Genomic DNA, 14,868 nt, shown 5'->3' with positions numbered 1-14,868 from the left:
AGATTTGGAGGAAGAGGGCATAATGAGGAGCTGCACCTACCTTCTGTCTGGTAGTACACCTCACCAGCAAAGTGGGCAATGCCAAATCTGGTATCATAGATGTTCTTGGGCTGCAGGAAGGCCTTGTTGTTGGCATGGATGCTGGTCAGTTTTTGCAGCATAGTGGAATCTGTCCCCTGGAAAAGCAGACATGCTAAGGTCTGAGGTTTCAAGGACCAGCCACAAGGAGGTCAACTGGCATGCCCACAGGCCTCATGGGCCCGCAGCAACTGAGCCCAGAATGAGTGATGGCCTTTCTACAGACAAGAAACTAATGCCCAAAGGTTGGTGACTTGTCACAACGAGTGAGGGCAGAGTTAGAGCAGATATAGGGTCTGCCAACCTCCTTGGCCATCTCTCTGGCTCCAGCCTTCCCTGTGATTGTCCAGGTACCCCAGCCCTGGCTTCCTCTTCTCTGGATTCAGAGCTCTGACTGATTGCATTTGAGAGTCTATCTCCCCAAGAACAGGCAGATTTCCCTAAGGACAAGCATGAATGCTTTTCCTTCTCTTGCACTGTCTGCAGCCCTTGGCCCACAGGTGCTTAGAAAGCCATTTCTTGGGGGTGTGCTCTTGAATCTAAATAATCGATGACTGAGCTTTCATTCTGCTGAGCAGTGGGTGTGAGGGCAGAATCAGGAAGCCCTCTTGCAGGGGTGGGGTGGGGGTGCCGTTGGCCTTGAAGGAAAGGTCTGGTTGGGAGATGAGCTGGGGCTGGTTTGCTAATTCCTAGCAGAGGTTTCAGCAACCCCAGAACACATGGGCTACTGTTTTTAACCTCTAGGAGGAGACATACAGGTGGGGTCTCAATCAGAGAGTTGGAGTACCAGGGATGCACCTGTGGGAAGCGGCTCTCCTCATCCAGGAGGGAGATGATGCTCATGGGCTTGTAGGCCAGCAGGTCCAAGGTTGGTCGGTTGTCGGTGTAGTGGATGAAATCCCAGGTGATGTTTTCTGAGCGGTACTCCTCCTGCTCCAAGGTGAACACATGCTGCACGAAGAACTGCTGCAGGTGCTCATTGGCAAAGTTGATGCAGAGCTGCTCGAAGCTGTGGAGACAGCACCAGCACCCGTGGTGGGGCAGGGTCAGCTCTGCCCTTGCTGCAGCTGGTCTGAACCATGGGTCACCAGCCATTTGCACAGAGCCACATACATGTATGCCCACGTGTTGTCCATTCACACAGAGCCCTGTGCACATGCAAACACACACACACACTCCCTCTTTCCTCTGCCTCTAGCCCATCATCTGACCTTCATTACCCCATGGCAAGCAGAGTAAGAGAAAAAAGAAGGCTTTAGCACTGGCCGGTTGGCTCAGTGGTAGAGCATCGGCCTGGCGTGCAGAGGTCCCGGGTTCGATTCCCGGCCAGGGCACACAGGAGAGGCGCCCATCTGCCTCTCCACCCCTCCCCCTCTCCTTCCTCTCTGTCTCTCTCTTCCCCTCCCACAGCCAAGGCTCCATTGGAGCAAAGATAGCCCGGGCGCTGGGGATGGCTCCTTGGCCTCTGCCCCAGGCGCTAGAGTGGCTCTGGTCGCGGCAGAGCAATGCTCCAGAGGGGCAGAGCATCGCCCCCTGGTGGGCAGAGCATCGCCCCCTGGTGGGCGTGCTGGGTGGATCCCGGTCGGGTGCATGCGGGAGTCTGTCTGACTGTCTCTCCCCGTTTCCAGCTTCAGAAAAATACAAAAAAAAAAAAAGAAGGCTTTTATTGAGGAGGGCATACCATCAATCCCCTGCTTTTGGCTCCTTACCAATCCTCTACGAGTTTCACTGTCAGGCTGCCTATCTTGTCATGGAAATAATCCTTGAGAAACCAAGTGTTTTGTAGCCACTATGGGCAAGTGTTCTTGGAATGAGAGGAGCTCTTGGAGACTCAGTATTGACCGCTGGCCTTCTCTGCATCAACCAGACATATTCCTGACCCCCGCCCTGATCCTTTAACCTGCTCTCCCTCCTTGGTCCCCCACCTCAGGAAATGGTCCATCTGTGCATCACCCCTGGCTCAGGTCAGAAACCAAGGAGTCATGTTTGACAGCTCCCTCTGTCTCCTCCCCACTTCCAAGCAGTCACCAAAGTTTGATCCACGCTCTCTTCCACATAGCACCCTGACCGCTTCACTCCTTTTTACTGCGATGGCAGCTGCCCTAGTACAGGACATCTTCACTGACCACCTGGAGCACTGGACCTGCCACCCACAGCTTCAGCCATGGCCCTCGGTCTTTCTCAACTCGAGGCAAGAGTAAGCTTTCTGACAGGTAGATCCCAGCTCCCTCCTCCACTCCCCCTCCCCTTCAGAATTCAGACAGACAGTGACACAGTGGGAAGCCTGCCTCTGTCCCAGGCAGTGGCTCCAAGCCACACTAGACTTCTCTAAGCACCCTGAAGGCACCCAGTTCTTCCCATCTCTGAGTCTTCACATGCCCGCTGCCTCCGCCCCGTTTCTTCCTCACTGCCCAGATCAGTCAGCGCATCCCGGGTCTCACTTGGGCAGCTCTGCCTCAGGACAGGATGCTGATCTATGTAGACCCTCATTATACCTGTACTGGTTGTCTAACGTTTGTTAACCCAAGAGGTGAGGACACAGGTTAGCTGTGTTCTCCATACCCAGCACACTGCTTGGAAAAGGCTGTGGATGTTTGCCAAAGGTGTGACTGGGTGTTGGGTTATGAAGCCCTCATCCTCCACCAGGCCCCAGACTGAAGCCCTTCCCCAAACCCAGCCTGTGGCTCCTTCAGGGAGAGGTCCTTGTATCCCCTACAATCAACTTCTTGTGCTCCTCCAAGGCTTGCAAGGCATGCTTTGTTGGCTTGTTGTCCCTCCTGGAGACAGAGAACAAAGACTTGGTCTCTTTTAGTTTACTGTGCTGTATCACTCCCATCCCCATGGGCTGAATTCTGCCAGCCTGTCCCGTGTCTCCAGCCTGTCCCGTGTCTCCAGCCTGTCCCGTGTCACCATTCTGTCCCGTGTCTCCAGCCTGTCCCATACCACCAGCCTGTCCCGTGTCTCCAGCCTGTCCCGTGTCACCAGTCTGTCCCGTGTCTCCAGCCTGTCCCATACCACCAGCCTGTCCCGTGTCTCCAGCCTGTCCCGTGTCACCAGTCTGTCCCGTGTCTCCAGCTTGTCCCATACCACCAGCCTGTCCCGTGTCTCCAGCCTGTCCCGTGTCTCCAGCTTGTCCCATACCACCAGCCTGTCCCGTGTCTCCAGCCTGTCCCGTGTCTCCAGCCTGTCCCGTGCTGCCAGCCTGTCCCACTTGCATAGCTGGTCCTGGGAGCCTACTATCCAGTGTGCTTGCATTGGGAGCGGCTTGTGTCTTGACAATCCTGGCTCACCAAGGGGCCCTCTCAGACTTCATGTGGAGACAGGGCTTTGGGCAGGGGCATGTGAAGGTCAGACCAGACCCTTGGCTCCTCTGACAGTGCCCAGAGGCCTTTGTCCTGCCAAATCTTTTAACGAGCCAGGCTCACCTGAGTCAGCTAGATTGTCCCAGTTCCTCACTCTCCTAACTTGATCTCCTCCTGCACTTAACTATGTGCCAGAATATCCATTATCTTTATTTGGCTCCATGGCTTGGCTCCCTCAGCACCCTGTCTCCCCTCACCACTGGCCTTCATCACAGTCTCCACTTAGTATCACTTTCTTCACCTATCTCTTGGTCAGCTTGTCAACCTGCATTCAGGAGTGTTGGGACAACAGCCAAGGTGTCCTGCCTTGCTTTACCCCAACCAGACTAAACAAGCAAGGGTGTCTCACAAATCTCCCACCTGCCTCCTAATATCTAGTATAACATACAACCTAAAGATGCAGACAATCAGTGATATTGATTTCCATTTTCACCCTAACTTTACCTGATAACTCACTCAGATTCATGAGGAGAGTATGTGGCTCAAGAGGGGGATAGATGCCAGGGCCATAGCATGGCTCTCTGGATGCTTTTAGCTATGGGGCCTTCTCTAGACATGCTGTGGGTGCTGAGGGAATGCACAGACTGTCTCCCTGCAGAGAGACTCGGGCCTTCCGAGTACACTCATGCTAGCACCTGTGCTTATAAGTGAGAGTCCTTGGTCAGGTAGGAGTTAAACTTATCTTCCATTTTCTGAAGCAGGTAAACTAAGATCTTCATACCTATTGTTCTGGAAATTTTCAAAACCAAATATGTCCAGGAGTCCGATGGACCTTTGCACGTGTTTGGGGTCCTGGGCAGGAGGGGTGAAAATCGCAGCATTGATCTTCTTGACAATCCACAGGAAGAGGTGCGCGTATATGCCCTGCGGAGACATGAGGTATGGCCAATGGGCTTTGAAGCACAGGAGGAAGGCTGTCCTTTTCTCCAAGTTCACCTAGAAAGGCCACACACACACTGGGTCTCGCAGACCCAGTGAAGGATACCATCCCTTACTGTAAAGGCAGGAAGCCAAGCCCAGAGAGGCTAGAAGGCCAGTGACTGGCAGAATCAGGACTTGATCAGCTATCTCTGCTCTGTCCTGCTTGCCACCAACAAGGCAGGAAGCCACGCCCAATAGGTAGCTGTCTGTTCTGTAGCTCTGTACCTTGACAAAGGCATCCCTCCGGTCGGCAGCCTGGGCAATGTTCAGAGGCCTGGTGACAAATTCCCCGCAGATGAGGATGGAATGCTTAGTCAGACAGTCCCGCAGGGCCTGGTGCTTCACCTGGGAAGGTAGGTGGACAGCTGGTGAGGCACGGCCCAGTTTCGGGACTCTGACTTGTTTGTGCTCTGTCTGTTTTCTCTCATGACAAACACCTACACCTAAGGTCAGAAAGTGGAAGATGTTCATGACTAGGGCCAGGCCAGATGGGGACCAGAGTCAGTGCCGTGGGTGGACCTCGGCAAAGGTCAGTCTGAGCACTGAGGAATTAGAACACTCAGGAGGGATGCACAAATTGAGTGGACCCTGAGCATACTGGCTGCTTGGCTGACTAGCCCTGTGGAACCCTTGGGGCTCAGAAAGAGGCTAGCTCCACCAGGTAGAGTTTGTTAAGAAATGGGCAGGGTGGGCTTTGAGACCAGGCCATTGACATCTGAATATGTCCCAACCAAAGCTACTCTTAGAGGTAGTTTGAAGACCTGAAGGAGCAGAATGGATCTGGATGGGCCAGGCCCCAACCATGCAAGGAAGACCCAGCTGGCAAAACCCCAAAGTTCTAAGAAGCTTGCTCCAAATGAAGAATGTGAGCCCCACGATGTGCCTAATGTGACTGCTTTTTCTTCCCTTTTCTTTCTTTTCTTTTCTTCCTCCCTCCTTCCCTCCCTCCCTCCTCCCCTCCCTCCCTCCCTTCCCTTCCTCCTTCCCTTCCTCCCTTCCTTCCTTCCTTCCTTCCTTCCTTCCTTCCTTCCTTCCTTCCTTCCTTCCTTCCTTCCTTCCTTCCTTCTGTACTTCCTTCTTTTCTCTCTCTCTCTCTCTCTCTCTCTCTCTCTCTCTCTCTCTCTCTCTTTCTCTCCCTCTCCCTTACTCTCACTCTTTCTTTCTTTCTTTTTGCTTCTGATCCTATTAATTTCCCACCAGAATGGTCAACAGGGTATGATTGGAGAACGTCATACTGTCCCTTATGCAGATATGTCCCTGCCTGTGCTTGTAATTTTTCCTCTTAGTGGAATCTCTATTTTTCTCTGGAATATCCTGAAAGCCAGTGGTGTGAGCACACCTCACTTTCCCAGAATAGCATGGCTCATGAGGAAGCCATAGGGATGAGGCTGTGAGCAAGGATGTGTGATGGGAGCTGGGAAGGTCCACAGTATAGGTCACTGGGTTAGGTGGCTGAGCAGGAGAGCCTGGGGAGCAGTGGGGTGGAGAGTGAGGCATCATTTTGCTGCTGCATCAGAGGTCAGCTCACACTGCTTTGCTCTGGTCCCCACCCCCAGGGCCATGATGCACAGAAGGGTGCAGGGGCTGAGTGAGAGCCTGGGACATGGGTGGGAAGCAGGAGCAGGCATCAGGATGGGTGACGAAGTCAGGGTCAGGGGTTCATCAGCCCAGGCCCCTGCAACCTCCTCACAGACATGAAGCTGGCAGACACAAGACTAGGTTACCTCCAGTAACTTCACCACGATGGGAAAGGTGGGAGTCTCCATCACATCAGAGGAATCCAGGTTCTCAAAGACTGCGGCTGCAGGAAGAAGTATTAACTCTGAGTGGCAAAGCATCCCTAAGTGACCAGAGGGGGAGGCCAGTAAGGCTTGGCCTGGGGCAGCCCTGGTCTCTGTGACACTGCCTCCAGAACCAGTGTCCTCAGGTGATTCTGCTTCCTGCTCTGCTCAAATCAGGGCCTGGGGTCAAAAGAAAGTTTGAAGAAGTTTGGTCTTGTTTGCAAGGAGAAGCCTGGTAGATTGGGGAGGGAGTGTCTATTAAGGAAGGAGATGAGTTATTAGTCCCCTTCAACCCACTCTGCTGTCCATAGAAGCCTCGATATTTCCAAGTTTATTAAGTCAAATAAGCAGATGTTAACAGAATACCATTGTGAGCCAGGCCCAGCCTGGTCGGCCTCCCAAGTTCCTTCTCTTTGAGTTGACCTCCACCTTAGGGTTACCAGGATGGGATCAGGAGGGGGTGTTTTTTTCTGCATTTTTTTAACTTTAAAAAATTTTACAATAAAGCATACAGATAAAGCCTTGACCCAGGTAGCTCCAAAGGTTAGAGTGTCATCCCAATACGCCAAGGCTGTGGGTTCGATCCCCAGTTAGGGTATCAACCAATGAATGCATGAATAAGTGGAACAACAAATTGATGTTTTGCTTTCTCTCTCTCTCTCTCTGTCTCCCTTCCTTTCTCTCTAAAATCAATCAATCAATAAAAAAATTTTAAAGCATACAGATTAAAAAGTACGTAAGACCGGAAGGCATGTTACAATGAATAATTATTAAGTCAGCACTGTGTAACCACTACTAGTGAAAACACAGAGCCTCATCAACGCCTGAAGTTAGGTTAGCATGATCCTTTCCTGCAAAGACCTTGCTTCTCTTTGCTAGAGAAAACCACCTTCCTAACTTTTATGATGACCACTTCCTTGTTTTTTCTTTTTTTTACTACCTACATATTAGTCCCTGAATAGTGTTTAGTTTTACCTGTTTTTAAGTCCTGTGTAAGTGTGATATAAAAAGTCTGCAGTCTTTGTGGCTGGCTTCATTCTCTCAATGTCACATTTAGAACTCTCTTCCATGTCCCAATGCCTCTGCTTGTCACACCCACCTTGCATTTGTAGAAGTACCCAGTTTAGTTGGTAGATTACATGGTTAGCTGTTACAACTCACTTGGAGTAGATTTCCTCATAGGGTGTGAGACAGTGGTCTAAGTTCATGTTTTCCCCATGGACACCTAATTACTCCAGGACAGTTTATTAAAGCATCTTTCTGGCCCTGGCCGGTTGGCTCAGCGGTAGAGCGTCGGCCTAGCGTGCGGAGGACCCGGGTTCGATTCCCGGCCAGGGCACATAGGAGAAGCACCCATTTGCTTCTCCACCCCTCCGCCGCACCTTCCTCTCTGTCTCTCTCTTCCCCTCCCGCAGCCAAGGCTCCATTGGAGCAAAAGATGGCCCGGGCGCTGGGGATGGCTCTGTGGCCTCTGCCCCAGGCGCTAGATTGGCTCTGGTCGCAATATGGCGACACCCAGGAGGGTCGCAACATGGCGACGCCCAGGATAGGCAGAGCATCGCCCCCTGGTGGGCAGAGCGTCGCCCCCTGGTGGGCGTGCCGGGTGGATCCCGGTCGGGCGCATGCGGGAGTCTGTCTGACTGTCTCTCCCTGTTTCCAGCTTCAGAAAAATGAAAAAAATAAAATAAAATAAAATAAAGCATCTTTCTGTTCCCTACTGCTCTGTGAACTGATGTGCTTCATGAGTTCTAGAGCCAGCCATAAACTCTTCAAATACTGCCTATGCCTCATTAATTTTCTCCTTTTTTTCAGGACTCCAGTTCAAGGTAGACTAGTGTTCTCACTGTATCCTCTAGGTCAAGTGCTTGGTGGTCTTTAATCCCCAGATCACTCGGATGCTTAAAAACTGGTTTCTACTCCACTTTACCTTCACCCCCATAGGGTAGCTCTTTGGGGTCCCAGCTTAAAGGCGGCGGGGGTGATTTATCGAGTCTTCACCTTTGGAGAGCCCCAACCTTTAACATCTTCTCCCTAACCCCACAGGCCTCCAAAATTATAGCTAAAGCTGTCAATGTATATTTCCAGGACAGGGTTAGATAGCGTGACTTCTGCCGGCTCTTCAGGGGAATATCTGAGAAATTTCTTTCTCTTCCTTTCCTGGTTCTCCCACTCTCCTTCCCCAAGGGGCACTGTTTTGGGGAAGAACATTACCTGTAAACTCCACATTCCCCAGGTGGAGAATGGCTGCCAGCAGCTTGCTGAGGTCCCAGTTCTCGGAGTCAGAGAACATGAGGATCTTCAAGGCTGAGCGGACATGGGCATAGTCCTTGGCATCGTTGAGCCCCTCACAGTAGGTGCAGTTACCCTGAAGAATCAGGCATCTCAGCTTTTTGTAAGGGCCAGCCCACACCCCACCTCCTTCTTGTAGGTCTAACAAGGCAGAGAAGCCTTATGGACTCGGCCAAAGGCTGAGTGACACTTCATAAGCTCTGGGTGGACCCTGAGGGCCACAAGGAGGCCCAAGCTCAGGAAGCATACAGAAGTACTTTCAGAGGCAGAACCAGAGGAACAGACCCATAGCGCTGGGCTCTGCAACCTGCACTGGTCACAGTCGAGCCATTCAGCTTCTCTGAGCCTCCTGTCACCATCCGCATAACACCTGCCTTACCCTCTCTGGGGAATCTCATGGGTTCATTTAATAAACACCCCGCCTGACCAGGCGGTAGCACAGTGGATAGAGTGTCGGACTGGGATGTGGAGGACCCAGGTTCGAGACCCCGAGGTCACCAGCTTGAGCACGGGCTCATCTGGTTTGAGCAAGGCTCACCAGCTTGAGCCCAAGGTCGCTGGCTCAAGCAAGGGGTTACTCAGTCTGCTGTAGCCTCCCCCCCCCCCCATCAAGGCACATATAAGAAATCAATCAGTGAACAACTAAAGAATCGCAACGAAGAATTGATGTTTCTTATCTCTCTCTCTTCCTATCTGTCTGTCCCTATCTGTCCCTCTCTCTGACTCTCTCTGTCTCTGCCACAAAAAATAAAATAATAATAATAATAAACACTTCCCAAGGCTTGCTGTGTGTCGGGCTCTGTGCTACTGCTGGAAATTCAGAAATGGAGAGATATGGCCCTGCCCTGGGTGCTGTGCATGGAGGAGGGGCAGGCAGGAAGCACGTGACTGTTTTATAGACCAAAGCAAACAGGGCCACCCTGCTGGCCAGGGGGGGTGAGGTTTCCAGGAGAAGGCTATTGAGCTGACCCCACCTGCCAAGCTTCTAAGGAATGTAGGGGAGAGGATGGTTGAGGCAGAAAACAGATGGTGTTGGACAGGGAGGTGGGAGGCAAGAGCTGAAACTACAAGGAGTTTGGGGTTAGTGCTGAGGAAGGAGATTCCTGAGGATGGTGGGATCTGGAGGGACTTGGAAACCAAGCTACAAGGGCCCCAGGAGAATTGTCATTGGAGATGCAGTCCATCAGACTTGCATGTGGAAGGTCTGCAGTATGACTGCTAGAGTAGGGGTCAAGCCTGAAGGATGAGTAATAAATTAGGTCAGAGGAAGGAACCAGGGTCTGGCCATGGTCTGCGCCATAGTTGAGGAAGACCCTGAGACAGTGAACTCACGAGAGAGGGCTGCACCGGAAACTGATTCTAGAGGTGGAATCCATCATTTCCCTTGCCAGTAAACTGTCCTGGGCAGGGGTCGGGGTGGGAATCTGAATGAATGGAGATGTGGCCCAGAACAAGTGCAAGTGAGGTCCTGCCTGTAATGGAGCTCAAGTTCTAGGGACAACCACAAGATGGTGATTGGAGTACAGTAGGGGAGAAGCATGGAATTGACGGCCCATGACCTGCTGCGTGACAAGCCTTTTGTTCATTGTTCCAAAGGAAGGTGATTTTTGTAGGAAAGGACCATCAATTCAGTGGGAATAAGGAAGCCTCAGGTGAGGGTAGCTCTCTGACAGTCATAATGTGGGAATCAGCCACAAAAAGGGGTGGGGTAGGGGAACTGAAAAGGGAACCCTTTGGAGTTTGGACTTTTATGTGGCTAAAGTAAAGGTTGAACAGGTACCAGCCAGCCAGCCCCCTTCCTCCTTCTCCTTTAGATGTTAAGAAGTACGAGGTGGGGTGGGAGGGCTAGAGGGTCAGAGCCAGAGATGCGAAGCAGGGGAGAGGGCTGGAGTGGAACCAGGAATAGTGGGAAGGGGAAAGGGGGAGCAACAGGAGGGGAGGTCTTACCATGGTCAGGTAGTGGTACTCAGAGGGCAACCCCAGGTGCAGCAGCTCCTTCTCCTGGGTGCTCATCCCCATAAGCATGCAGTAGAAGATGTGATAGTTCCGCTCCTCTGGGGCCTGGAGGGGAAGGCAGTCTAGAGAGCTGGAAAGCAGCTCCCTGAGGCTGCAGGGCTTCAGGCTGTTGTCCCAGTCCTGCCCTGGCTCTACTCCAAGGCCTCTTGGCCAGGTGTGGCTCTGGCATTGACTCAAAGGACAGCTGGTCTGGTTGCTGTCCTCATCCTGGGTCCCAGAGGCTAGGCCGGGTCATCCTGCAACACTGTGCCTGGGGCCACCCACCTTGCCCAGTGACCCCATCTCTGCCAATCACTTCCCCAAAGCCCTGAAGGCACCCTTCCTAAAGCCATAAGAGAGGGTGTGATGACAGGAAACAGACCCTCAACTGGAAACTGGCCCGGCCTCAGAATCAATTCCAGGAAAGGTAAGGAGTAGTAGGCACCAAAAAATTAAGGAAATTACATGGACAGAAAACCCAGAACAGAAAATCCTATCCTTTCTTTTTCTTGAATGGTAAGTAAGAACCATTATTATCCAATTCTAAGGACACTTGGACCCTCTCAGGGTAAGACCAGGGTTCAGTGGCACAAGCTAAGTAAGACCTATGAAGGGCTGAGGAGGTCCCTGGGGAAGAAGGCAGGAGGGGTTAGAGTGATGGAAGGGGACCCCTCTTGGAAGCCTCCCCAGCTTCCTGCTCCCCATCCTTGGACAGATAGAGATTGCCCTCAGGAGCAGTGCAGCAGGTGGAAGCCTCACCTGCCGGCAGACCCGGGACTTCTCCAGGAGAAACTGCTCAATGCGCGCACTTTTGATGACCCCACTGGGGCTGAAGTAGATGTCGATGTACTTCCCGAAGCGGCTCGAGTTGTCATTTCTGATTGTCTTGGCATTTCCAAAGGCTGAGGGCCCGAGGGTGACGCACATGATGGAAGCGGAGAGAAAAAAATGTACTTTTAGTGGGGGTCATCTGGCAAGGCTTCTCAGAAGAGGTGGCAAAGCCCAAAGTGGTGGCAAAACAAGAATACACAAAAAAGGTGAGGGTTCAGAGGTCAGAAAGCACTGGGTGTGCTTGCAGAGGGAGAATGTTGACTGAAGCTCAAGGTGCGAGAGGAAAGCAGTGGATGACAGAAAGAACTCCTTAGTGGGTGGGCCTTAGTAGCACAGAGCCTTGAACACCACACTAAAATGTCTGGCTTTAATTCTGCAAGTGATCAGGGAGGGAGGAAAGCTGCTAAGGGAGTGTGGGAGCTGGTTTGCATTTTAGAAAAACTGCTCAAGCTGCAGAGTGGAGGTGGGGTCAGAGAGGGCAAGCTTGCAGGAGAGAGGCCAGGCCACAGATGAGGAATTAGCCCAAGAGGCACTGGGGTCACAGCATGAACCAAAGTGTGTCCCATAGAGCTGTTTCTGCAGGCTTTTCAGATATGACCCACACAGCAAGAAAGAGCCTTTGCATTGTGTCTTAGCACACGCACCCCCTATCTGCATACACCATTAAGAGGAAATACTCAGTGCTGCTCCTTACCAAGAGCAATGTGCTGGAATCATTTTCTATTTATGCTGTTTAGTTGGTTCTAAAAGACTTACTTCACAACCCATTGGTCAGTTGGGATGCAGTTTTAAAATACCATACCACCATATAAAAGAAAGGAAGGAAGAGTGTTCCTTGGTCAAATAGGTTTATGGGACATTGACTGTCTCTCTTCCACAAGGAACCCAATGCACAGCAGAGACTGAGATGGCAGCAGTTCAGAACCCTGATGCGTGTTATTGAAGCCAGTCGTTTGGCAGTTCCTGACAACATGGGATAGCTCCACTTACCCATCCGACCATTTCACTCCTGCATGCGTATTTAAGAGAAGAACATGTGTCCACACTGAAACCTGAATGCAACTGTTGGTAGAGGCTTTATTCATAATTTCTAAAAACTGTAAACAAGCCAGGCAGTCACCCGGTGAACAAACTGTGTGCCCTCCATGCAATGGGATGAAAGGAATGCGTCCTGCTACGGACAACAACATGGGAAGGAACTAGACCCAAAAGGCTATGAGCTGTATGGTTTTGTTTATATGACTTTCTGAAAAAGATAAAATTATAGGGGGAAAACCACAGATCAGTGGTTGCAGTGGTTGGGGCTGGGGCTTGAGGGAAGTGTCAGGAGTGATGGGGACATTCTGTATCGTGTTTATGATAGGAGTCATATGACTTGTATGAGACGGTCAAAACTTATAGAACTGTATATTAAAATGGTGAATTTTAAAAAATAAAATACCTAGGAATAAACATAACAAAGAATGTAAAGGACCTATATAATGAAAATTACAAAGCATTGTTAAGGGAAATCGAAAAAGATACAATGAGATGGAAAAATATTCCTTGTTCTTGGATAGGAAGAATAAATATAATCAAAATGGCCATATTACCCAAAGCAATATACAAATTTAATGCAATTCCCATCAAAATCCCTATGAGATTTTTTAAAGAAATGGAACAAAAAATCATCAGATTTATATGGAACTATAAAAAACCCCGAATAGCCAAAACAATCCTAAGGAAAAAGAATGAAGCTGGGGGCATTACAATACCTGACTTTAAACTATATTATAGGGCCACGATAATCAAAACAGCATGGTATTGGCAAAAAAATAGACACTCAGACCAATGGAATAGAATAGAAAGCCCAGAAATAAAACCACATATATATGGTCAAATAATCTTTGATAAAGGGGCCAACAACACACAATGGAGAAAAGAAAGCCTCTTCAACAAATGGTGTTGGGAAAACTGGAAAGCCACATGCAAAAGAATGAAACTCGACTACAGCCTGTCCCCGTGTACTAAAATTAATTCAAAATGGATCAAAGACCTAAATATAAGACCTGAAACAATAAAGTACATAGAAGAAGACATAGGTACTAAAATCATGGACCTGGGTTTTAAAGAACATTTTATGAACTTGACTCCAATGGCAAGAGAAGTGAAGGCAAAGATAAATGAATGGGACTACATCAGAATTAAAAGTTTTTGCTCAGCAAGAGAAACTGATATCAAAATAAACAGACAGCCAACTATATGGGAACTGATATTTTCAAACGACAGCTCAGATAAGGGCCTAATATCCAAAATTTACAAAGAACTCATAAAACTCAACAACAAACAAACAAACAATCCAATAAAAAAATGGGAAGAGGACATGAACAGACACTTCTCCCAGGAAGAGATACAAATGGCCAACAGATATATGAAAAGATGCTCAGCTTCATTAGTTATTAGAGAAATGCAAATCAAAACTACAATGAGATACCACTTCACTCCTGTTAGATTAGCTATTATCAACAAGACGGGTAATAGCAAATGTTGGAGAGGCTGTGGAGAAAAAGGAACCCTCATTCACTGTTGGTGGGACTGTAAAGTAGTACAACCATTATGGAGGAAAGTATGGTGGTTCCTCAAAAAACTGCAAATAGAACTACCTTATGACCCAGCAATCCCTCTACTGGGTATATACCCCAAAACCTCAGAAACATTGATACGTGAAGACACATGTAGCCCCATGTTCATTGCAGCACTGTTCACAGTGGCCAAGACATGGAAACAACCAAAAAGCCCTTCAATAGAAGACTGGATAAAGAAGATGTGGCACATATACACTATGGAATACTACTCAGTCATAAGAAATGATGACATCAGATCATTTACAGCAAAATGGTGGGATCTTGATAACATTATAAGGAGTGAAATAAGCAAATCAGAAAAAAACAAGAACTACATGATTCCATACATTGGTGGAACATAAAAATGAGACTAAGAGACATGGACAAGAGTGTGGTGGTTACCAATGGACAAGAGTGTGGTGGTTACCAAGGGTCGGGGGGGAGGGAGGACATGGGAGGGAGGGAGGGAGAGAGTTAGGGGGAGGGGGAGGGGCACAGAGAACTAGATAGAGGGTGACGGAGGACAATCTGACTTTGGGCGAGGGGTTTGCAACATAATTTGATGACAAAATAACCTAGACATGTTTTCTTTGAATATATGTACCCTGATTTATTAATGTCATCCCATTACCATTAATAAAAATTTATTAAAAATAAAAAATAAAAAATAAAAAAAATAAATAAATAAAATGGTGAATTTTTACTCTATGTAAATAATAACCTCAATTATGAAGAGAAAGAGAAAGTGCTAACCAGTGGCTGATAAACTTGGGGCTGAGGTCATCTGCTTCTAGAATACCCCATAGACACTAAGCACAGGGTGGGGGGCACTAGGGCCTAGGCCTGGGCCCTAACACTTGTAACTGGCATCAGCACCGAAGCTCCACGTGGGCTTGCTCACGACCTTGTCAGGTCTGCACTGCAGCGTGAATCTCTTCCTGCCCAATTCTGCTCTTTCCTCTCCTACGTGTCCTGCCAGCACCCCAGCCTGAATGGTCTTCTTGCCAT

At 49.5% G+C, this 14,868-nt stretch overlaps 1 protein-coding gene across 1 annotated transcript in view; it reads right to left on the bottom strand.

Moving 5' to 3' along the window:
• Positions 1 to 14,868, bottom strand: part of MYO7B (myosin VIIB) — a 99,708-nt gene that overhangs the window by 60,259 nt on the left and 24,581 nt on the right. Inside the window, exons 7-14 of the mRNA XM_066280514.1 lie at positions 11,186 to 11,328; positions 10,379 to 10,492; positions 8,354 to 8,507; positions 6,086 to 6,162; positions 4,587 to 4,706; positions 4,162 to 4,304; positions 877 to 1,087; positions 41 to 176 (exon numbers count right to left, since the gene is read on the bottom strand). Coding sequence (XP_066136611.1) covers positions 41 to 176; positions 877 to 1,087; positions 4,162 to 4,304; positions 4,587 to 4,706; positions 6,086 to 6,162; positions 8,354 to 8,507; positions 10,379 to 10,492; positions 11,186 to 11,328 — 1,098 coding nt within the window. The remainder of the gene's footprint in view (positions 1 to 40; positions 177 to 876; positions 1,088 to 4,161; positions 4,305 to 4,586; positions 4,707 to 6,085; positions 6,163 to 8,353; positions 8,508 to 10,378; positions 10,493 to 11,185; positions 11,329 to 14,868) is intronic.

This window comes from Saccopteryx bilineata, chromosome 5, assembly GCF_036850765.1.
Source record: "Saccopteryx bilineata isolate mSacBil1 chromosome 5, mSacBil1_pri_phased_curated, whole genome shotgun sequence".
Classification (NCBI taxonomy): domain Eukaryota; kingdom Metazoa; phylum Chordata; class Mammalia; order Chiroptera; family Emballonuridae; genus Saccopteryx; species Saccopteryx bilineata.
This window is presented reverse-complemented; position numbering and strand designations above follow the sequence as displayed.